Raw genomic sequence first — 23,429 nt, 5'->3', positions numbered from 1 at the left:
AAAAAACTCAAACAAAAAACTTTCATCTGGGGAATTCCCTGGTGGTTCAGTGGTTAGGACTTTGTGCTTTCACGGCTGAGGGCCCAGGTTCAGTCCCTGGTTGGGGAACTAACCCACAAGCTGCATGGCATGGCCAAAAAAAAAAAAAACTCAAAAAACAAAAACAAAACACTTATCTGTACAAAGAGTTTGACTTTTTAAGAAGCTTTAACATGTTCTTGCTTTAGAGATTTTTGTGTGTGTGCTTAAATAATAATGAGATACCACCTTTAACCTCTCAGATTGGGTGTGGGGAAACAGGTACCAATATAATTTATGAGAACACAAAGCCATTCAACTCTTTTTGGGGGGCCATTTGGAATACTCAAATGTTTAATATTCTTACCCCATAATCCAGCAATTCCACTTCTAGGAATCTCTTCTACATAAAAACTAGCACTAATGCAAAAAGAAATGTAGACAGGGTTGGCTACTGCATCATTTATTGGATCAAAATAATTAGAAACAACCCACATCCCCATAGGTAGGGGATGGCTTAAATAACCTGTGTTATTTCCCCATGATGGAATCCCATTTTTTATAAAAAAAGGTAGTTTTATATTAACGAACATCAAAAGATAGCCAGGATATATTGTTAAGTAAAATAGCAAACTGCAGAATGAGACGCTCTTTTGTTTTCATGTGCACAGAAAAACATCTGAAAGGAAGCATCTAAACTGTTCATGAGCTTCTCTACACACTGGGACAGAGGGGTTTGATCTTTATTTCCTGTGTAGGTAATGCAAATATGTGAGGAAAGAATTCAGGACTAGACCAACAGGCATTCCATGAAAATTAAATCTGGCCCCTCCCTCATCCCCCAGAATCCCTTGGGGAGAAGGGAAATCTGATTTTTACTCTAGACGTGTCTATAATGTTAGTGCCTTTTATTTATTTTTAAAAGTTTGCTAATTTTTGGCTGTGCTAGATCTTCATTGCTGCACAGGCTGTTCTCTAGTGGTGGTGAGTAGGAGCTGCTCTGTAGTTGCAGTGCGCAGGCTTCTCATTGCCGTGGCTTCTCTTGTTGCGGAGCACAGGCTCTAGGGCACGTGGGCTTCAGTAGTTGTGGCGCCCAGGCTTAGTTGCTCTGCAGCATGTGGTATCATCCCAGATCAGTGACTGAACTCGTGTCTCTTGCCTTTGCAGGCAGATTCTTAACCACTGAGCCACTAGGGAAGCCTAGTACTTTTTATTTTTAACAAACAACATTGCTTGTTATAATTTTAAACATTCAACCTAGTGAGAAAAGTAAAAAAGAATGTTCACTGTAGGAAATTTGCAAATTATGTGTAAATTTAAGAAAATATCTGCCGCATTCTCATCTCCCAGAGAAAAATGCCATGTGATGCCTTCCTCTCAAATGTTTTCATGTACATCCATCTCTTTAATTTTTTTAAAAAATATTTATTTATTCGGTTATGTTGGGTCTTAGTAGCAGCACATGGAATCCAGAGTGGGCAGGCTTCAGTAGTTGCTGCACTCGGGCTCTCTAGTTGCAGTCCGTGGGCTTAGTTGCTCTGCAGCTTGTGGGATCTTACAGGTCTCTGACCAGGAATGGAATCTAAGTCCCCTGCATTGCAAGGTGGATTCTTAACCACTGGTCCACCAGGGAAGCCCACCTCACATCTTTTTTTTTAAGTCTATAAAACAGTCAAAAATAAGCACAAAATGGAAGAATTCTTAACATGTATTCTCAGGCTAAAAGGAGTGAAATTTGTAAAAAAAGGAAACATGATTTACATGCAGCAGGATAGCATGAACAAGCTCCCATATTCTTACACAACCTGATTTATTTGGTTGTTTAGGAACCTTTCATAAGGAATATCTCTTTAATCTTTTATCATCAAACAGTTAGGTTGTTTCCCATTTCATAAAACTGTTTTGCAAATGAAGGAAAGAAGAGACTGGGGCTAAACAGAGCCCAGGACAACAGAGAAAAAGTCCCTGCAGTCATCTCTTCCCCCTTCCTGACCCCATCCCATGGGGTCTCTGCCCAGGCCTTCCAGACCCACTCCCAGAGCTCGGCTAGGACCCAGAGCCAGCTGGCCTCTAGCGCTGACATTTCCCGGTGAAAGCACAGGGGGCATGTCTTTCTGGCCCTGGGATCTTTTCCCACCACAAAACACAATCTGATCGGGTCAATCTGAGGCCTACGCCCCGTCCACGGTCTTCCCACTCACGAAATTCAAGATCCTCAGGGTTCCGGCGGTCCAGAGATGGGTACGACATTTTCATACTGGGGCTCCTCCTGCCCTTCCTCGTCAGCCACCTTCTGGGGATCCTGTACTAGGGGACCATCCTCAGGGGTCAGTTCCTGGCCACCCCCTGAGCTCTTGATGCCACCCCCCAGCCCCCTGGCCCCTTCCTCTGACTCAGTCCCTGCAGACTCCAAGGCCCCAGTCAGCTCCTCCTTCATGGCTGAGCTGGGGCTCTGATTGGCAGAGCCAGAGTCCAGCCCGGGGCTGCCCTTGTTCCGACTCAGGGCCCGACGTGGAGGCTTGGGGATGGCACTCTTGACCTTGGGTTCTGCCTGGCCTTTCTGAAAGCTACCAAAACGGCGGAGGACAGACCGGACGGGGCCCTCGGGTCCCCGGGGTGTCCCTGCCAACATGTAGATCGTGGTGACAGAGCCTGAGCTTTCCTGGACACTGCCCTCAATGGCTTCCACACGCTCAGCCACTGTCCGGCCACCAAGTGGGAGCCGGCGGCGACCAACAGCTGAATCCCTGGGGCTGGCAGTACCAGGAGGGGCCCCTTCTGTTTCCACTTGTGGGCCTGTGGACTCCTCAGTCTCCTGGCTTTCGGGACCTGGCTGGGTCCCCCGGGAGAGCCTCTTGGGCTTTCGGAGTGGGCTGGAGAGCTCCCCGGAGCCTCGGCGACTCTGTGGTGCAAACTTGGTGCCTTCAGCAAAGGAGACTGATGGCCGCTTGGCCCTAGCAAGGCTGGAAGTGCGCGGGATGGCAAACGGCGTGGAGGTATCCTCAGGGGGAGGGAAGGGTCCTCCGGCCAGGCTGGCCTCTGAAGATTCTGCTGGGGCCACAGGGACCATCCCTGGCAGAGGAGACAGAAGTGCTTGACCGAAGCTGGGCTGGGCTCCCCAATCCATCTTACCTACCCACCTCAGCATCTTTTGGGAGGCCCCCAAAATGGAGCAAGGGAGAGGGTGAGGATGCAGAGAGCCAGGGGAAAGGCCTATTCAGGCAGAGACTACCACCGCTACCCTCTATTCTCACTGTTGTCCCCAACTTTGTGATAATGCCACACTCCAACCACGCTAGAACTCTTTCAGTGCCACATGGCCACGTCCTTATTGCCCTTTGTGTACACTGTCCCCTCTTCCTGAAATGTCATTCCCATCTCTCCCTGTCCCTGGGCTAACTCCTACTGATTCTGCCAGATTCAACTCCAATACCACGAACACCGAGACATTGTCTCTGACCCCTGTCACCCCTGACATGCTGGATTACAAGGCCCTATTCGCATGTCCCCCGTGAAAGCATGTATCACTCTGTCCTACAACCCACTGTCTCATAGACTATAAGCTTGGGTAGGGCAGGCATCTCTCTTGTTCTTGACTGCATCCCACAGCCAAGAACCATGACGGGCACAGAGTGGGCACCTGCTACACATCTGCTGAAGGAATAAAGAAGAGGGTGTGATAAGCAGGCTGGCTCGGGGGGCAGGGGTGCTGTTTGGGGGCTACCTTCTTGGGGTGGCACGCAGTAGGCAGGACCCTCATCCTCTTCTCCAGACTCGGAATCGGAAGAGAAGGAGTCGTCTGAAGCCCAGCCAGCGGAGGGGGGCTCGATGAAGCTGTGGTTGAAGGGGATCTCCGGGTCGTGGTGCGAGACTGCGGGGGAGGGGCTCCAGGTCAAGTGCAGCGCCCGAGGGGACACCTTGTCCTGGCAACCCCTGACCCTCAGCACCCACTTACCTGTCACCCAGGGAAGCTTGTGGCTGCTCAGGGAACCACAGGGCAGCGCAGAGCCCAGGCTGGAGGTCAGGGCCCCCCAGACCTGCAGCTTCATCCTGGACATGGCGGTTCCATCTCTCACGGGCCTGAGGGCAAGGGAGAGTGGTCAGTGTGGGAGAGCCTTGACTAGGGTGGGAGAAAAGGGCCAGGACTATTCTGATTCCACAGTTCATGTGACAAAGTGACCATGTCTACTTCAGTGACTCTCTGTGACATCAGAGTAAAATCCAAACTCAGATCTGGAGATATATATATATATATATAAAATGTTGACCCTGAGATCCAGGCCTGAAACAGAGGGCAACGTGGCTCCAGAGTTACGAGGTGGCCAATCTGGCTCTGATTTAGCATCTCTGGGCCTCAACTTCCTCATCTGTAAAATGGGGACAACAACTCCTATCTATCAGAGCTTTTATTCAGGACCCAGCATAGCACCAGCTACATAGAGGGCTGCCCCCAAATGCAGCAATGTGTGATTATCATCCTCGCTGAGCCCCAGCTCACCGATCTTTCTGGAAGTGACACCACCTCCGGGAAGCCTACCCTTGTCCCCACTCCCAAGTTACTGCTTGGAAGCTACTGCTTCACTCATTGCCATTCCTCAGATAAACTGTGCACATGTCCTGGTTCTTGAGTGAGGGGCTTCTCCTTGTCCCCGAGATCTAGGTCCCCAGGGTAGGGCTCCTAGGTCTGCTGCTCTGACGATGCCCCCACAGACAAGAGGGATGTGCTCAAGGGGTAGTGAGTGAACTAACAGCACACCAGACAAAACAGAGTCCAGAAAACTGGGCACGGGCTTCATGCAGGCCAGCGACTAGCAGGGTCACCTTGGGTCTGTGTCCTCCTGGGAATTAAGAAGGCAACTCCCCTGCCCCCAAGTGCCTTGCTCAAAACCTCCATCCACACTGCTCTGAGCTTCCAAGGGGCCGAGAAGTACAAAGAGGTTTTATAAAAGAACAAAGGTCTTGTGCGAAGAGTGTTCCCCGCAGCAGCCCGCAAGCCTCAATCCCTCCTTGCCTCTCCTTTTCTCAGAAAACTATGCTCTCTGCTGAACCCTTGAACAGGTTTTCATGGCACTCTCCCTTCGGAGGCCTGGTCTCTTTGCCTCCCTGCCCAGAGCTATCCTGCTGCTGCTTCTGCCTTCTGCCAGCCTGGTACCTGCCCCCCACACACACCCTCCACCCCCGGAAGCATCTGAGGAGGGCAGGTGGCTGACCTGGTGTCTCCAGTGACACCAGGAAAGGAAACCATAGATAAACCACCTTGCTTCCACCCATGGCCTGAGCTGTGGGGTCGGGAAGACAGGGGCCCGTGTTCACCTGTCCTTGGGGTCCAGCCGGGCAGCCCAGCAGCAGCAGGCACAGCAGGCGATGGCCAGGAGGAGCAGCAGCAGAGGTACGAGGATGCCCGCAATGAGGGCGGCATCCTGACTATGAGATCCTAGGGAGGGCGGGGGACGGACACGTATTCGGGGTCTTCTTGTCTCCCACACATCCTGTCTCATCTCTAGCTCTGCACTGCCTTCTCCCCAGAATCTCCCACCTGTGGGGCCCTCCCCCTCTCCTGAGAGGTGTAGACTCAGCTTAGCTTGGAGGTCCCCTCCTCCAGGCAGCCTCCCTGCTGGTCTGTCCCTTCCTGATGGTCCACGGCCTGTTCCACAAACTCTTGCCCCAATTCTCAGGCCTGATGAGACACCCCAGTATCCAGCCCTGTGTACCCATTTCCTGAGTGCTAGCCTGTTTTCTCAGGGGACCAGGGCTCTGTCATGTCTTTGGGAGGCCCCAAAGCACCCATCTAGATTTCAGGTAGAGAGAGCATCTCTGAAGTGGGCTTAGCTTTTCTAGCAAGTAAGGAAGTCCCAGAGCCTGTATCAAGAGCCATTCTTTCATGACTTCTCTGGCAGACCAGTGGTTAAGACTCCAAGCTTCTACTGCATGGGGCGCGGGTTTGATCCCTGGTCAGGGAACTAAGGTGCCACATACCACACACTGCAGCTGAAAAAAAAAAAAAACTGGCCACCCTTCCCCCGGCTACTTCACCCTGTACTCTTTGTTCCAGCTTACCCAGCTGGCAGGCCCCAGAGACAGGGTCGCAGTTTCCCTCTGGACATTCGCAGGGAACAGAGCAGTTGTTTCCATGGAAGCCAGATGGACATGAAGTATTGCAGCTTTGGGAGGACAGGAAAGATAAGTGGGAGGCTGGCTGAGAAGGCATGGCGGTGGGCAGGGGAAGGTAGATTTCTGGGCACTGCTCCCCACCCCCTGCCATACAAATTTCCCCTGAAGGATGCCCAGCCAGACTCCTCTGACCTCTGAGCCACATTCTAAGCACCCCTGGTGGTGTTTACAAGAATCCCTTAGCCCCTAAGCCCATCTTCCAGAGAAACCATCCACAAACTTCCCCCTGGCTCCAGGCCCCCCAAGGTGCAAGCCTTAGGTAGGGTCCACCTCTCACGATCTTCATTCCTTGTCCACTTGGCACTATTGTTGAAATAAGCAAAATGCCAGTGGAATCCAGAGACACTTCCTCAGAGTTTGGAGGTCTGAGCAAGGCCCAGCCCCGCCCTAACTCTCTGGCCCTCCGTCCTCTCCTCTGTAAAATGAAATCTCTTCCAGTTAATAATCTCTTCTGTCCCACAGGTGGGAGAACCTGACATTGGCGACACTGACATTCCCAGGTGGCTCAGTGGTAAAGAATCTGCCTGCCAAGGCAGGAGGTGCAGGAGATGCGGGTTCGATCCCTGGGTTGGGAAGATCCCTTGGAGACAGAAATGGCAACCTGCTCCAGTGTTCTTGCCTGGGAAATCCATGTTCTTGCCATGGACAGAGGGGTCTGGCAGGCTACATACAGTCCATGGGGTCGCATAGAGTCGGACACGACTGAGCTGGTTCTACTTCTACTACTGAGCCCCCTTTGGAAGATGCAGACCCCACAACCAGAGGAATAACTTCCTAGTTATGAGGATGCTGGGTGGGTGATGGAGAAGCCCAGGCTGGGAAGTTTAGGGAGCAGACTGCACAGAGGCCTGACCTAGGCCCCTCCTCCTCCCAGGGCCCCTCCTCCTCCCAGGGCCCCAGTCCTCACCTGGGTCCCCAGTAGCCAGCATTGCAGACACACTCCCCGGTCACAGCATCACAGGCCCCCTGGACACAGGTGGGGCAGGTAGAGCCGCAACCCTCCCCAAAGGTGCCAGTCAGGCAGGGGTCTTCGCACCTGACGTGAGGGGAGACTCAGAAGGGAGAGCAAGGCAGGCCTGACCACCCGCCCAAGGGCCCCACCCACCTTCCCCCGTACTTCTAGATTCAGAGACCCAAACGTCTACTCATTCAGCAGTGAAGCTCAGGTGCAAGCATTGAATCTGAGGTTAGACCCAATAGGTGACAGACTATAGATCCCTGGAGGGAGGTAAGAATGGGAAGCCTGAGTAGTGAGGGGCCTGCCCAGGGCCCCATCATCACCCATCTCTCCTGCCTTAGTCTTCACCCAGAGGTGGGCCCCACGGGGCTGTGTGACGATGTGCTTGGGAGAGAGGGCAGCTCTCCTAGAGGGAGCAGCTGGGGGGAGCACCTAGAAGGAAGGTATACCCCCACCCTGAGCAGGCTCAGTCCCTCACCTGGGCCCCTGCCAGCCAGGCTCACAGCGCTGACAGTGCCCGGTGTCTGGCTGGCAGGCCTCCCCAAGCCGGCAGTGGGGGCACTGCTGCCTGCAGTTCTCGCCAAAGGTGCCAGGAGGGCAGGGCTGGTGGCACTGGGTCCCATTCCAGCCTGGCTCACAGGCCTCGCAGCTGCCTGTGTCTGCAGAGCATGGCTTATTCTGCTTGCAGTGGCCACAGCTGGGAAGAGAAGGAGTCCAGGGAGCCCTAGGAGGCGGATGGATGTCACACCCACCCAGGCCTCCAGCTTCTAGAGCCTCAGTTCCAGCGGGGCCATTCAGGCAGGTTTGAGCCTCAGTTTCCCCATGTTGTACAACAAAGAGGCTGGACAGACTATCTCTGTGGGCTCTAGTAGGATTCCAGCCCTTTCCTAACACCCCCATTCTGAGCCCCATCCTCCCCTGGATCCCAGGGTCCCCAGGAGTTCCCAGCCCAGCCAGGGAAACCAGGTTACCACCCCAACCTCTGCCTCCCTTCTGCCCAGGGTTTCCTTCCTTCCCCTTTCCCCTTCCTCCCTTCCACCCTTGCCACCTCAGAGGTCTGGCATGAACAAGCCTCAGTAGTTTAGCTCCTATCCCATTTTATGCGTTATAAAAATCCATCAAGTGCGTGTTTTCACCACTAGCATTTTATCTTTAGATTTTTCCAGGTTTACTGAGTTATCATTGACATACAGCACTATTATGAATTCAAAGTGTGCAGCATAATGACCTCATATATATAGTGTGAAATGATTACCATGAAAAGTCTAGTTAACACCCATCATGTCATATGGATACCAAAATATAAAAAGTTTTTTTTTTTTTCCCTTGTGAAGAGAACTCTTAGGATCTATTCTTTTAACAATTTTTCCAGTAAGGCTTATCTTATCTTAATATCGCCTTCATCCTTATTTGAACTTTCTCCCTCCAGAGACTTAATTATCTGGGATCATGTGCTTGGATCAGACTCATTAGTGGGAAGAGAAGGGGAGTTCATAAAATCAACTTAACAGATCCTGACCAGAATTTAAAAAGAGAGAAAACATTTGGGTGTGTATATATATATATGCGTGTGTGTTTGTGTGTGTGTGTGTGTGTATGCTGTCAGCTTAACTTTTTACTTCAGTTAATATATAGCCCATCAAATATATGTATGATACATATGTATATCATATATATAAGTAAAGAAATAGATGGACCATAAAGAAAGCTGAGAGCCGAAGAACTGATGCTTCTGAATTGTGGTGTTGGAGAAGACTCTTGAGAGTCCTTTGGACACCAAGGAGATCAAACCAGTCAATCCTAAAGGAAATCAGTCCTGAATATTCATTGGCAGGACAGGTTGAAGCTGAAGCTTCAAGACTTCGGCCACCTGATACAAAGAACTGACTCATTGGAAAAGACCCTGATGCTGGGGAAGATTGAAGGCAGGAGGAGAAGGGGATAACAGAGGATGAGATGGTTGGATGGCATCACTGACTCCATGGACATGAGTTTGAGCAAGCTTTGGGTGTTGGTGATGGACAGGGAGGCCTGGCGTGCTGCAGTCCATGGGGTCGCAAAGAGTGGGACACGACTGAGCGACTGAATTGAACTGAATACATATATGGTAGAATGTAAAACGTTTCTTAAAGTGAGTGGACCTGGTCAAAGTTTGAAAGCCCCTGAGTGGCAGAGAGACCCTGCAATAGCCTCTTTGCCACGTGATTCGTTGTGTTTCTTTTGTCCTGTTTCTACGGCTTGCTAGGAGTATTTTGTTTAACAGTAACCAAATGAATGTGGTGGGAGAGGCTGGACTGAGGGGCGTCGAGGGTCTCTTTGCACCCTTTCACCCCATCCTTGTCTGTTTCTGCGCAACCTTTTCCTAGCGCCCCGGCCTTCCCCTCTCATTCTCTCCTCCTCCTTCGCACGCCCTCCTCCCTCCCTTCTCACCCGCATCCCCGGGGCCCCGGCTCACCTGTCGCGGCACTGGAGCCCGTATCGGCCGGCGGGGCAGGGCAGCTCGCAGCGCACGCCGCGGAAGCCGGGCGGGCAGGCGCACTGGCCGGAGGCGGCGCTGCAGCGGCCGCGCACGCACTCGCACGGCTGCCGGCACTCGGGGCCCCACCAGCCCGGCCGGCAGGCGCAGCGGCCCGACTCCTGCGCGCACGGCGAGCCGTGGCAGGCGCAGCGGAAGCTGCAGCGGCGGCCCCACCAGCCCGGCTCGCACAGGCAGGAGCCGGTGGCCTGATCGCACCGCCCCGCCGCGAGGTTGCACTGGCACGGGCGGTGGCACGTGGGCGACCACCAGCCGGGCTCGCAGCGGCAGGCGCCGGTCTCGGGGTTGCACCGGCCGTGGGGACCGCAGGCGCACGGGAACTCGCAGCGGGCGCCCCAGCGGTTGGGTTGGCAGTGGCACACGCCGGTGGCCGGCTCGCACTGGCCGTGCGGGTGGCAGGCGCAGACCTCCCTGCAGTCGGGGCCCCAGTACTGGCCTGGGCAGCCTGCGGCGGGGCAGGGGGCACGGAAGGGGGTCAGCGCGCTCGGGGCCGCGGCGCTTGTGTGCCAGGAGGGACCCTGGCACAAGGAAGTGTGTGTGGGGGGAGCGGGCCCACCCTCCAAGAGCCGGGGACAGCCTGTCCCCCTGGGGCACAGCTCACTTCCTGCCCCCGAGTCTGAACCATAAGGCTCCTTAGCACTGGCCCAGCCTCCCACTTCCACATTCCAGAACACACTTAAAAGAGTGGGAAAGAGCCTGCCTAGAGCCACACCGAAGTGGGTGGGCCTGCATTCCGGCCCCTCCTCCCTCTCTTTGGGTCCCTCCTCAACTGTGTCTATACAGGCCTGGAGGCTGCCCATGGGGTCGCAGAAGAAGCCACGCCCCGCAGCGGCTCCTCTCAACTCCTGGCGGCTGGCTGCTCTCTGGCTAAACTGCCCACCAACCACTTTGCCAAGTCCCTCTTTGTGACAGAGAAGGTGGACACTCCGGTCACCCTCCAGACTGGCATAAGGTGGTGTATGAGACTGAGATCGCATTCATTTTGCAGTTAACCGGAATCTCCAGCATCTTTCAGGAAGTTGAAAGGGAAGATGAACAGCCCAGAACTGAACCTGTGGGAGGACTTTGAGGATGGGGTAGAAACCAGATGACTCAGGGCATCCCCGGGAGTGCATCACTTCCTGTCTCCAGACCTCAGTTTCCTCAGCAAAGCTTGGAGGGACTCTGGCCCTGCTCTTGTAAGATTACTTTGCTACCTGCTTCACCTCCTCTCTCCCCCAGTCCTGCCTGGCGCCCTTCATCCTTCAGGAAACACTCAGGACTCACGGGAGTTGCACTGGGCCCCGAAGAATCCAGGTTTGCATCGACAGAGGCCTGGTTTCACACATACCTCATCTTCCCGGCAGGCGTCCAGCCCCTCGCAGATGGCTGAAAAACACCCCACCCAGGTTGGAAGGACAGGGGTGCGGAGAGGGGACCCTCTGTCCCTCTCACTGGCTCCCGCTGCCCCGCCTCCCTCAAGGGCTGTTTCCTTGGGGCCGGGGGTTTGGGTCACAGGAGGGACCCTGGCACATGGGCTCAGGAGGGCAAACAGACCCCAGGGTGGATAGGAAGGAAGGGTCACTGGGCTCTGTCCTCCTTTCTCCTCCAGTGGCGGGTGGGGTGGGGTGGGTGGGACCATCCTGGCTACTCACGGATGGTGCATTCTCGATCTTTCTGCCTCCAGCCTGGGCAGCACTGGAGCTCAGCAGAGGGGCTGTGGGGCAGAGAGGGGTCAGCTGGGGGGCAGCCTGGCCCTGTAGGTGGATCACTGTCACTGGCCTCAGCCCCATCTGGTAGGCCTAGCCAAGGGTCACAGCCCCACGTCCGCAAACCCTTTCCACTCTGTCCCTGGCCATCCCACTTCCCTCCAGGCTGTCCCTGAGCCCCTCCCGCTTTAGCCCCTGTTTCCTCATGTCCTCCTCCCCCCTCATGAGACGCCCACAAGACCCACCTGCTGGCCTTGCACACGTGCCGCCCCCCGGCGTCCAGCTCAGACCCCAGGGCCCCGAGAGCCCGGAGCAGCAGCAGAGGGAACAACAGCCCCGGCCCCATGGCGGCCAGTGCAGTGGGAAGGCTTGGGTCAGTCTGGCCCCCACAGCTCCCAACCCCCTTCCTGCTTCCTCCCCAGGCTTTTCCTGAGGAAACCAGGCTAGAGGGGCGGGCTGCCATGAGGCACCTCCCTGAGATGGTGGGCAGGCGCTGAGACGCAGACACCAGAATAGTGAAAGGAAAGGGAAGGCCAGTGGTGAGGGCTGAGTGGAGGCTTCTGGGCTGGTCTGAATCCGGAGAGGGCAGGAAGATGAGGCTGTAAGTCCCGGATCCCAGGACAGGCGAGCGGGTGAGCCATGGAAATCCATTAGGTCGCATTCCCCAAGGAAAGTTGGAGAGGGGAGAAGCCCCCTCCCTTCCAGTGACAACCAAGGGGACCATCCTGGCAGAGCTGGGCAGGGGCAGATCACCGACAGATAGACGCAGAGCCGTTTCTGGGTATCACGGGCAGTTGCTTTATTCCAATAGCTTAGGCCCTCTGTACAAACACCTGGGAGGGGGGCAGTCAGCTCTCACTTTCACAGATGGGGAAACTGAAACTCAGAGAAGCAGCACTTTTATCTGGCCCCCGAGGCTTGGCACAGAGGTATAGGAAGGACAACATATTGAAAAGCAGAGACATTACTTTGCCAACAAAGGTCCATCTAGTCAAGGCTATGGTTTTTCCAGTAGTCATGTATGGATGTGAGAGTTGGACTATAAAGAAAGCTGTGCGCTGAAGAATTGATGCTTTTGAACTGTGGTGTTGGAGAAGACTCTTGAGAGTCCCTTGGACACCAAGGAGATCAAACCAGTCCGTCCTAAGGGAAATCAGTCCTGAATATTCATTGGAAGGACTGGTGCTGAAGCTGAAACTCTAATACTTTGGCCACCTGATGCAAAGAACTGACTCATTTGAAAAAACCCTGATGCTGGGAAAGATTGAGGGCAGGAGGAGAAGGGGACGACAGAGGATAAGATGGTTGGATGGCATCACTGACTCCATGGACATGCATTTGAGTAAACTCTGGGAGGTGGTGATGGACAGGGAGGCCTGGCGTGCTGCAGTCCATGGGGTCACAAAGAGACGGACACGACTGAGCGACTGAACTGAACTGATAGGAAGGAAAGTAAGCTGAGCTCCCATCAGACCCCAGCTCGGACCAGGATTAAAGAAGAGCCTGGGGAGGGCGGGGAAGGAGGGAGCCCAGTCCTCATTTGAGGTCACACATCCAACCACAGACAGACTCCAAAGTCAGGCCTCTGGGGCAGCTGAGACTCCAGACAATGATGTTCATTGAGAGCACAGCAGGACCCGTCAGGAGTCAGGGGCTGTCGGGCTGCCCACTGGCTCCAGGTGGGGTGGCTGCAGGGTCTCCTCTCCTCCCTGTAGCTGGCTGGGAGCCACACTGCTGGTCTCAGTCCCAGGGGCCTCTGCTTCACCCCGATACCACTGGCCAAAGCTGGGGGGAGAGCCAAGAGGTGCTTTGAGCCTGGCTGCCAGGGAGGTCAAGGACAGGGACTGAGGGCGGCAGGGGGTGCTGTAAAAAGGGGACACAGAGCAAGAAAGGGCAGCACGAGGCAGGGGGTGGTAAAGGGGACACCAGAGGAGCAGGAGGGGACGGGCATGCTACTTGCTTGGGGCAGGAGGAGGGAAGGTGGGCCCCTCCACCCTCCACCCCCACCACATTCATCCTTCCTCTTCCTTCAACATACAAACTCCGTATTCTGGACTCAGGGGCTGGGGGTTCAGAATGGTCTCCCTTATCGCTGGAGAGCAGGAGCCAAGAGCCATCCTCATCATCACTGAGGCAGAAAAGAGAGAAGAGAGGAGAGGAGACGTGAGGGTCCTTTATCAAGGCCCTGAGGGCCACGGGGAGTCCGCTGTGTTCAGTCTTCTGTGTAGCCCCCAGGAGCAGGTAGGGGAGGACAGAGTGACTTTAGGGCCCCCAAAGCTGGAGTGAAGGAAACTGAATCACTTTGCTGTACGCCTGAAACTGTCACACAACACTGTTAATCCATTATACGCCAACATAAAATAAAAAGTTAAAAAAAGAAAGCTGGAGAGAAGGAAAATCTGGGGAGACAGAGGACATCTTGAGGCTTTTATTTTCTAGCCAGATACAAAGCAGGCTGCGGACAGGGCCTGCAGCTACAGCCTTACCTTCACCTGTCTGAGAACAAACAGATGCAGCCAAGACAAGAAACCGAAAACTGACTGTGGAGAAGCAGAGTCAGGATGTGCAGTGAGCAGGGCAGGTGGGAGCAGCTGTGACCCAGCGAGGAGGCAGTGGGCTCAGGATGGCAGGCTGGGTGGGGGGGCGGTGGTGGTGACCAGGCCAGGTTAGCAGGTTCCAGAGGTGGCTAAGCTAGGTGACAAGCACAGTCTGAGGCAATGGGCTCAGAAGGTGACCAGGCTCAGTGGGAATGGAGGCTGGGACTTACCTGCTCTCTTCTTCCTCTGGAGTCCCTAACATTTTGGCCTTGATCTTCTTCCGCTGCTTCTTGACAGCTACCTTCATGGCTTCGAGCAGAAGCCCAGGGACCCGGTGGTCTGTGAGCAGCTCCCTACAGAGGAGGAGGAAGGGCAGAGAGACAAAGCAGTGGGGATGCTAAGAATAGGTCTCGACCCAAGTACCTGTGAATATTGCTCCCCCCTTTGGGAACACTCTGCCTTGCTAACCCCTCCCCGCCTAAGCTTAGGTGTCACCCCTCCTGGAAGTACTTCCTTGACAGCCGCTATAGCTGACCCTCAGCACTGGCCCTCCCCCCATGTGGAAGAAGATCCAGGAGGACAGGGACTGTGTGACTCATGTCCTCCAGTGCCCAGCACAGTGCCTGGCACACGACACCGTGGATGTATCAACCACTCAAAGAATGAGGCGGGAGAACCGAGGCCAGGAAACAGGTGCGCCTGGCGCCCCCGAGCCTCCGGGCCCTGCCAGGCGCCCTCACCGCTGGAAGTAGGCCAGCTCCTCCTTCAACAGGAACACGTTGGCTTTGAGCTCATTCCGCTCCTGAAGGATCTGCTGAACCTCCTCTCGGCTGAAGCCGCACTGCCCTGCCTTGCGGGGGAGCCCTGGCGGCGGCGGGGCATCCGCCTGTGGAAGGACAGGCTTGGTCAGGGGGCGCCTCGGCTGGACAGGGGCGCGAGAGGACTGGCAGGGAGCCTTGCGAGGCCAGGGCGCTACCATGGGGCCCAGGCCAGGGCTCTGGCTAAAAGTGGGGGCAGAAGCCAGCTGGGGGCGCACACTACCAGCTAGCCTGTCGGCCCTGCTATGCAGCACAGCAAAACTTTCCCGAGTGCCCACCGAGAGCCCTCACCTGAGGTCTCTCATCCGGCACTCACCGGGTCCTCTGGGGTGCCCGGGGCTCTTGTGCCCGCGGCCGCCTGCTCGGGCTCCCGCCTCTGCTCGCACCCAGGCCCCGCGGCGTGGCCCTGCACCGGCTCTGGAGGCGGCTCCGGGGCCGCTTCGCGCCGCTGCTCTCGTTCGCTCTCGCGGTCCCGCGCAGCGCGCAGTTGGGTTTGTACCGCGGCCAACTTGTGCCGCAACTCCGCATTCACCAGCAGGAGGCGCTGCAGCTGCTCCTGCAACTGTGGGCGGAGCCAAGGGGCTGGTGGGTGGGGCGCCTGAGGGCTGGCAGGGCCCCGCCCCCCGCACGTCGCCCCGCCCCGCCCTCACCGCCTCTGTCTCCTGGCTGCGCTGCAGCAGGTCGCGGTTGTACGCCCGGAGTTCGTCCCGCTGGCGGTCGGTCACCTCCTTGAGCTGCCGCAGCAGAGCGCGCTCTTCTGAGGAAGGGGAGTTCTCAGCGGCGGGCCCGCGGGGGGAAGCCCTGAGCCGCCCCGACCACGGAGCCTCGCAGGCCTGCACTCACCCTGTGGTCCAGAGCGCAGCTCTCTGCGGAGGCGCTCGTTCTCCTCTCGCAGTCGCCGCAGCTCGAATTCCGCCTGCTGCGCGGATACCTGCAGCTAGGGAGGCCGCGCTGTCAAGGTCAGCCCCCGCTGGCCCGGCGGGCAGCTGGGGAAGGGCACCGTGACTCACCGAGTCCGGGGCGGGCCCCACGGCCGCCTTTTCCAGGAGCTCCAGCGCCTGCACCACCAGCGGCACGAGCCCGGCCGCCGCCTCCGGCCCTAAGCGGCGCGCCAGCTCCTGCAGCTCAGCGCCCAGGGCCCCCGCTAGGTGGTACACGAGCTCCGCGGCCGTCCCCGATCCCGCGGCCACCCGAGGCCCCCAGCTATGCGCCCCAGGCACCGCCCTTCTGGGCTCCATGTCCCCCGAAGGCGACCAGGGCTGCGACACCCTCCTCCCCCCAACTGGGGCAGGAAAAAGCCAATCAGTCCTGGTCCAGGAAGTAGCTTAGGACAGCAGAGGGTGGGGTAGAAGCGACAAGGGAGGAGCGATTCAGGGAAAAGGCTGAGTCTCAGGGCCCTGGACCCTGTCCTGTTAAAGCCCCCAAGGTCACAGGAAGTAGGACATTCGGGCCAGGCGTCCAGGAGCTGAGGCCCAGGGCTCTAAGTGGTCACTTTCGTCAAGCCCTCCCCACAGTGTCCACACCAGGCTCCACCCCTGTGTCTAGAGTCATGGGGCCTGACTTGGCTGCCAACTCTCCGCCAAGAGGTGAGAAGTAGGAGGGCTGTCACTGACCTCAGCCAGCGGCAGCCAACTGTCCAGCCATGTGCCTGTTTCCAGGACAGGCTGAGAGTGACACAGAGCTTAAGGGGCTAAGCTGGGCTCTACAGCTACAGACAAGCCAGAAGCTTCTACACTCAAAATAGTGACCGCTCCAAGAGATGGTGAAAAGCGGTGAGGGTTTACAAGTATCTGGGGGAAAACTGGCAAATGTGGTCAGAGCAGCAGGGGTGTGAAAGCCCAACCTCCCTTCAGCTCACTGAGCTTAGAGGATATTCATCCCCACAGCTCCAAAAAGGGGGCCTCAAGGCTCAGGTCCAGCAGCTTGCTGTGAACACGGCTGGCCTCTGCCATCCCTACACCCAGAATCTGAGCTCAGGGGAAAAAAAACTTCAAAACCTCCTATTTATACAAAATTTATTATACTTTTTCACAATTACAAGTCACCAGGAGGTCAACAACATCACAAGCACAAAAGAGAGGAAAAAGGGGCCAAGCTGCTGAATGTCACCAGCTTGTCTGTGGGGTCACAGGCTCTAGCCTTGACCAGAAGGCTGGAGCAGGAGGTGAGGAGACGACTACGCATAGAGGTCCTCTCGGTCTGCAGAGTAGACCTCGCCCTCCTGCAGGAGAGCGAAGTTGAGGAAGTGGGAGGGCCGGTGCACCTCGTGGTAGAACTCTTTGGGGTTTGCCAGCTGCAGCTCATACTTCATGTTGGGATCATGCCGGACACCTTGGAGTAGAAGGAAGAGGTCAGCGTTGACAGGTCCCCCTGCCTCACCCAGCCTCACCTGGGCCATCTCTAAACCAGAATCTGGGCCCAGGTGCTAAGGGTGGTGGCCTAACCTCATCCCCACTTTCCTGTGCACCCCTGCCCCCACCCCACACCCTGCCCCACATACCCATGAAGTTGTAGTTCCACGAGGACTGGGCAGGGACCATAAAGAAGCCAAGGAAGCGATCCGACAGTAGCATCTGGACCCTCTCGTAGTGCGAGGGTAGGTAGCCCTTGGGGTTGTTGCCCTTGTCTGTGTTCTGGCGGCCCCATTCATAGCCACTGGGGGTCAGCTTGTAGGCTGTCAGGGTGCAGGAGCCTGGTGTGAAGCTGGAAGAGGAATGAGGACAGAGTCAGAGCTCAGGCCACTATTCTGGGCCCTGGCCTGCAATGCCTCCCATCACCCTTCCTCCCAAGGGGGTTCAAGCCCACCTGCAGGTGATGATAATGGTCTTCTCGCCATCCCAAGATGGGTTGTCAGCCATGATCTTGGCATGGGTGGTGACATCCTGGGGCGACAGCTGGGGAGACTCATTGGGCTGAGTGTGGATCCAACCTAAGGGTTCCATCTCCTATAGGAAGAGCGGTGGAAAGCTATTTAGGGCCCAGGAATTCCACCCATGAGAGTAAAACCTCTGCCTTCCCTCCACCACCCTGAGAGCAGGAAACCGCAGCTCTCCCACTCCCTCCACTAACCTTGAGGTACTCGTGCTGGGGCAGCTGGCCAGGCAGATGCACAGTCTGGTGAGTGCCCCACTGTGGTACCATAACGATGCAGCGGATCTCCTTCACCTGGGGGTTATCTGGTGGGCTCACCCCATACAGGTATCCTGCAATCTGGAGACAAGGGGGTCAGGAACCAAAGAGATACTTAGTATCAGCTTTGTGCTTAATTCCCTTCTCCAGGAACAAGGACAGAATTCCTCAAAATGTGGCCAGAATCTCCTGCATCAAAAAAGCCTGGGGGTGCTTATTCAAAATGTTAAACGTGGATCTCATCTCAGACTTAACCACATCAGAATCTTGAGTGGAGTCCAGGAATTGGCACTGCTCACACATTCCCCAGTTGATTAAGTATTTAAGTACAGTATCCATAAACAAATGCACACACAAGCACACACAGCTCAGGCATTCAACAAGCTGTACACATCTTCAAACTCAGCACTCGGAAGCACTTTTCCACCTTTGGTTTCTCTTTGAAACTACCTTCAAACTCTTTGCCCAATCTTTTAGTTATCTTTTATAAAGATCAACTTCAAAGAATTCTCTATTCTACATCCTAACCCATTATATCTTACTGTTATGCAAATATTTTCTTCCTGTTTTTGTCTTTTGTGGTACTCTTTGTCACACACAAGTTAATCATTTTGATGATGGTTTTATGCTGTACATCTTATTTAAGATTATTCCATCACTAAGACAATATTTTCTTCTAATACTCGACTAGAGTTTAGTATTTTATACCCAGATTTTTACTCCACCTGGATTTTACTTCTGTAAGTGCTACAAAGTAGGGATCAAGTCTCCTTTTGATGATTATTTCAATATCATAAAACACACTTAATTCCACAGATGAAGTGGAATCCTCAAGTGATACACCTGATTTATTGTATACACATGAGTCGGTTTCTGACTATATGATACTTTCTTCCAATAACTTCTAGGCCAATCACACATCATCCTCTCAATTGCCACAGCTTTATAATGCTTTGGTATCTGGTGGGGGCCAAAACCTTCCTCCCCATTTTGGCTATCCTTATATATACTTTACTCATCCATGAATTGCAAAACCATCACCTCCAGTTACAGGAAATCTCAAGGGAGTTTTAGGCTCATAAATGCTTAGTACACACTGTGGCCTAGTTGGACAAACATACTCACTTGGGCCCGAAGGTCAGATATGCAGATAAACTTCTTAAGCACGTTCTTGGGAAGGATATAGGTGTACCCAGTCTCCTTGATGTCATCAGATGAAACATAGATGTGATTGGTCCTTAGGTGCAGGTTGGCGGCAGAGATGGCCCTAAAAACAGGCAGGAAATGTTGGTATTTCTCAACTCAAGCACCTCATGCAGCACCAGCAGGCCTTCCCATCGCCACCCCTCTTGCCCTGTGCACTACCTGACCCTCCATTCAGTCTTAGAGGAGAAAGTCTGGGTCTCGTAGTTGCTGGTGGTAGAGGTGATGATTTCGTCACCATGCTTGTTAACAGTGCGAGTCTGGGTTGCAGTCAGCTGCGACTGTTCCTTGGTCTGCTTCTCAATCTCAGCAATCTGCTGCCGCTGCTGTGATGGCGCCGAGATCTCCATCCCCAGGATGATGTCCCGAATTTCTGATTGTGTCAGCGATGCCACATTCACACTGTGGGGACAGTGTGGGTCACACCACAATGATCCCTTCCCTTGGTCACTTATGCCCCTAACTGCAAGCATGTTAACAGGGTGAGAAACGGAGCCCATACGTACCCTGACCCCAGACAATCCTAAGTGATACTTATATAGCAAGTGTGAAGTAGAAATACAATATGGATCAGATTTGTCACATTCCAGGCTGACCCTGTGCCTGTACACCTTTTCATCATGCTCAAACCAGATTTAGCATCCACACCTCCCACTCTACCTCAACAAAAAGTGCCCTGAAACTGGAAAAACTTCCAAAAATGAAAATCCTGGAACAAGTTCTCAATCAGAGTTGACACGTCAGTCACCCTTACCACTGTCTGGAAATCTATGGACATTTTTGGTTGCAAAAATGACAGGCAAAGAGAAAGAAGGAAAGTGTGTGTGTATTTTATGGGCTGTGCTACTGTGGGGTCTGGGATGTGAGAACTCCGTGTGTGTGTGTGTCTGTGTGTTATGGACTGTGGTACTGAGGGGTCTGGGATGTTAGAACTCCCTCTGCTGACTGTGTATGTGTGTGCGTGCGTGCGTGTGTGTGTGATGAGTTGTGGTACTGAGGGGTCACTTCCTCTACTGATGGACTGTGTGTGTGTGTGTATGTGAGAGAGAGAGAGAGAGAGATGAGCTGTGGTACTGAGGGGTCTGGGATGTTAGAATTCCCTCTACTGCATGGACAGTGTGTGTGTCTGTGTAATGAGCTGTGGTACTGAGGGGTCTGGGATGTTAGAACTCCCTGGACTGCATGGACAGTAAAGAAACACCCTGCTCAAAATGGCAAAAGTGCCCAGGAGTCAGCTTGAGCCCTGAGACATGGACACTTCCTACACCATCAGAAGACACTGCCTATAGGCATCTCCACGACAATTCCTTGAGAATCGTCTTGGCTTAAGATGTTTTGAAAATCCCAGAAATCATATACTGAGCCGCCTATTTCACCCCTTGCGGCTCTCATCTGTAGCCCCCACCACCACTCACTTGTTTTTCTTGCCGTAGTCAGCCAAGATAAGGTCCTTGAGCTGCACCTCCACCTTGATCCACTCCTCGTCAGTCAGAGTGGGCCAGATGTGGTGTGGTTCTGTAATTGTAGTCTTGTCTGGCTTCAGGATCACCTTCGCCCGGTCATTGTTCACGTGCAGGGCGCGCAGAATCAGGATGAGGCGGGAGAAGGCCTGGGGAGAGGCGTGGCGGCACGGGAAGTCAGCTACTTGACATTCGTCCCTCTCCTCCAGCCCATCCCTTCGGAGACTCACACCCTAAGGTGTCCCCCTTACCACAGGCAGGGGCACTGGCTCATCCACAGGTGGATGACGTGAAAATAGCCCCACAAGAGGACTGTGGAGAAAGCTAAGGCACAGGACTTTCTTGTGACCCCCAACCCACACCTCTCAGAGTGACGCTCCTAGCAAGGTTGTTAAATTACCGTGTAAGATGAGATAGTCTTGAGCCAGTCGTCATAGAGGTTAAAGAGAACCATCTGCGGCTCAGTGGCTTTAAGGATGAGATCCCCAAACTTCTCCACCTTGAGGCAAGCCTGGAAGGGGAGCTGGAGCTCTGATCCTTTAATCACAATATTGGGGAAGTCCAGCAAGTGCACCTGAGACAAGATCAAGTCCAAGTTTAGAAACAGAGCCAGCAGGTCTCAGCCCTCTTTCCTTCTACCTCATTCACCACCTCTCACCTCCAGCGGATCCAGCATGCCCTTCCTAGTGACAATGATCTGCTTGGGCTGCTCCTCCACAGGCAGAGATCGGATCAGGGCAGCCACCTCCTCAGCTGTCTTCCATTTAGCCAACTAATAAACAAGAGAGGAGGACAGGGAAACTGAGTCTCCGCCCTCCCAGGTCAGGTAGAACAGAACATCCCAGTCTTGAAACACTTACCCTTACCCTATGCTTCTACTGCATGCTACTAACTGTTAGGTACTCAAGAGCTATAGAAAACATGTCCAATTGTCTTGCCCCGAAGGATGTTTCAACCTAGCTGGCCAGACAAAACTCACACAAGCTAGTGTTTGATTATATACACACTATGTCAGGGACAAAAGAAATTAAGGCTAAAGGTCACAAAAAGCTGCACAAAGAAAGAAGTCTTGAAGAATGAGTAAGACAGTGATTAACAGAGCTAAGAGAAGAGTTCATTCTAGCAAAGCCACAGAGGTGGAGATGTTCACCAGGGTTTGGGATACCAGGATCCTGGACTGACTGCCAGAGGGCACATGCTACTGAGGAATAGAAACTGTGGCTGGACAAATGACAGCCTACCTAGATACTATGTATCTAGAAAACCAAAGAGTTAACTTAGCAAGAAGTAAGGGGTTACCCAAGGCTTTGAGGTAGAGAAGAGATTTGGTGAAACCGACAGTTTAAGAGTGTGTGTTCCCTTTAGAAAGATGATTTTTCATAGCCCTCTTCAAGACAGGTTAGAGACAGAAGATTCAGGAAGCAGAGAGCCTAGTTAGTAGGTGATGAAGGACCTCAATTATTCTTGGACTTCTTATAAGAAGAACACTTCCCAAGTTAAGTAATTCAGAGGGAAAAGTATAAATGAGATACCCTCAAACTTGCAAAGAGAGAAATAGGGAGATTCTCTCTCACACATCCACCCAATACCAAAGAATCAGAGGCCGGCAAGGTTCTACAGCCTCTCTACCCTTTAACAGGCTCACCTGCCCCAAACGCTTCTGTCCAGCCCACACAGATGTGTGAATTATCTTGAGAAACAGCTGCCCTGTGCGTGGGTTGAAGATGAAGATGGCCCCATTGATGGGCTTGGTGGTCAAGTTCCCTTCAAAGGTCTAAAGAATGATTACTTCAGTTAGCACAATCGAGACACAATCAGCCTGCCTTCCTTTCAGTATGCACACACTTGCCCAGTCACCCTCCCATAGGCATATACAAAGCCCCACACACCCACATGCGTCTAACTCTCACCTTATGGATAGTCACTCTGTAGACATTAGTGTCATCCACAAACCAGATAATCTGGTTGGAGAAGAGCTCACCATAGTTCTGAGAGGACAGATAGGGCTCAGTGGGCTCAGATGAATAGAGCTGCAGCCCCTTACGGATCCGTTCACGTAACACATACAAGGCAGGATTTGCCTTCATGATCTTGGCCATGGCCTGCTGTATGAGAGGCTTGCTGCCAGGAAACCAGTTTCCATAGGCACTGTGAAGGGGGAAGAGGCAAGAAAGATTAAGACCAGACTAGAAGTTCCAGGAACAAGGCAAAATGCAACTACAGAGGAAGAAAAGACTGTTTGCCAGGCTGAGATGAAAGTGTGTGCTCATGTACACAGAGGCGAGGAAGAGTCAGTGACCCAGATGGGCAAACCAGCAAACTTCAACTTCACCTGGGAAAACCAAAATGCACATGTATACTGAAGTATGGGGTGGGGGGAGGGACAAATTAGGAGGCTGATAATAACATATATACACTGCTGCTGCTAAGTTGCTTCAGTCGTGTCCGACTCTGTGCGACCCCATGGACGGCAGCCCACCAGGCTCCGCCATCCCTAGGATTCTCCAGGCAAGAATACTGGAGTGGGTTGCCATTTCCTTCTCCAGTGCATGAAAGGGAAAAGTTAAAGTGAAGTCGCTCAGTCGTGTCCAACTCTTAGCAACCCCATGGACTATAGCCTACCAAGCTCCTCCGTCCATGGGATTTTCCAGGCAAGAGTACTGGAGTGGGGTGCCATTGCCTTCTCCGATATATACACTACTGTATATGAAATAGATAAATAACAAGGACCTACTACATAGCACAGATAACTCTACTCAAAACTGTGTAATAACCTATATGTAATCTGAATCTGAAAAAAAAGTTGATATAGGTATATGTATAACTAAGTCACTTTGCTGTGCACCTGACATTAACACAACACTGTAAATCAACTATAATTCAATATAAAATAAAAATTAATGGGGTGGGA

At 53.8% G+C, this 23,429-nt stretch overlaps 3 protein-coding genes across 12 annotated transcripts in view; all 3 read right to left on the bottom strand.

Annotated features, from left to right (window-relative positions):
* Positions 1 to 465: 465 nt before the first annotated feature.
* Positions 466 to 11,796, bottom strand: SCARF1 (scavenger receptor class F member 1). Of its 6 annotated transcripts, none has more exons than XM_081580079.1 (11): positions 11,617 to 11,796; positions 11,318 to 11,379; positions 10,950 to 11,051; positions 9,603 to 10,128; positions 7,626 to 7,844; positions 7,097 to 7,225; positions 6,076 to 6,179; positions 5,332 to 5,452; positions 3,974 to 4,098; positions 3,743 to 3,889; positions 466 to 3,090 (listed from the first exon to the last, which is right to left on the bottom strand). In XM_081580079.1, the coding sequence occupies exons 1-11, from the start codon at positions 11,715 to 11,717 to the stop codon at positions 2,234 to 2,236; spliced, it is 2,493 nt and encodes an 830-aa protein (XP_081436205.1). In that variant the 5' UTR covers positions 11,718 to 11,796; the 3' UTR covers positions 466 to 2,233. The 6 variants fall into 6 exon arrangements, with proteins under 6 accessions (XP_081436205.1, XP_081436207.1, XP_081436204.1 ...); XM_081580081.1 differs by having other exon boundaries at positions 3,743 to 3,852; positions 11,617 to 11,767; XM_081580078.1 differs by having other exon boundaries at positions 7,626 to 7,871; positions 11,617 to 11,760.
* Positions 11,797 to 12,145: 349 nt separating this feature from the next.
* Positions 12,146 to 16,006, bottom strand: RILP (Rab interacting lysosomal protein). Of its 2 annotated transcripts, none has more exons than XM_081580095.1 (8): positions 15,737 to 16,006; positions 15,570 to 15,663; positions 15,377 to 15,483; positions 15,043 to 15,288; positions 14,649 to 14,794; positions 14,139 to 14,261; positions 13,410 to 13,499; positions 12,146 to 13,156 (listed from the first exon to the last, which is right to left on the bottom strand). In XM_081580095.1, exons 1-8 carry the CDS (start codon positions 15,962 to 15,964, stop codon positions 13,012 to 13,014), a joined length of 1,179 nt encoding a protein of 392 aa, XP_081436221.1. In that variant the 5' UTR covers positions 15,965 to 16,006; the 3' UTR covers positions 12,146 to 13,011. The 2 variants fall into 2 exon arrangements, with proteins under 2 accessions (XP_081436221.1, XP_081436222.1); XM_081580096.1 differs by having other exon boundaries at positions 15,377 to 15,480.
* Positions 16,007 to 16,724: 718 nt separating this feature from the next.
* PRPF8 (pre-mRNA processing factor 8) overlaps positions 16,725 to 23,429 on the bottom strand; it is a 29,983-nt gene continuing 23,278 nt past the window's right edge. For 2 of the 4 annotated variants that reach the window (XR_014079547.1, XR_014079548.1), the window contains exons 33-43: positions 22,429 to 22,666; positions 22,164 to 22,292; positions 21,177 to 21,290; positions 20,919 to 21,092; positions 20,474 to 20,667; positions 19,221 to 19,460; positions 18,981 to 19,122; positions 17,792 to 17,936; positions 17,532 to 17,671; positions 17,227 to 17,429; positions 16,725 to 17,057 (exon numbers count right to left, since the gene is read on the bottom strand). Coding sequence is in view for 2 of the 4 variants with exons in the window: in XM_081580072.1 (XP_081436198.1) it covers positions 16,903 to 17,057; positions 17,227 to 17,429; positions 17,532 to 17,671; positions 17,796 to 17,936; positions 18,981 to 19,122; positions 19,221 to 19,460; positions 20,474 to 20,667; positions 20,919 to 21,092; positions 21,177 to 21,290; positions 22,164 to 22,292; positions 22,429 to 22,666 (1,870 nt within the window). In the remaining 2 variants the exon portion in view is untranslated. The remainder of the gene's footprint in view (positions 17,058 to 17,226; positions 17,430 to 17,531; positions 17,672 to 17,791; positions 17,937 to 18,980; positions 19,123 to 19,220; positions 19,461 to 20,473; positions 20,668 to 20,918; positions 21,093 to 21,176; positions 21,291 to 22,163; positions 22,293 to 22,428; positions 22,667 to 23,429) is intronic. The other 2 variants (XM_081580072.1, XM_081580073.1) reach the window with 1 other exon arrangement.

Source organism: Giraffa tippelskirchi, chromosome 3 (genome assembly GCF_054371585.1).
Source record: "Giraffa tippelskirchi isolate mGirTip1 chromosome 3, T2T-mGirTip1v1.2.pri, whole genome shotgun sequence".
Taxonomy (NCBI): Eukaryota; Metazoa; Chordata; class Mammalia; order Artiodactyla; family Giraffidae; genus Giraffa; species Giraffa tippelskirchi.
The sequence above is the reverse complement of the archived record's forward strand: the minus strand, read 5'-3'. Positions and strand labels throughout refer to the sequence as shown.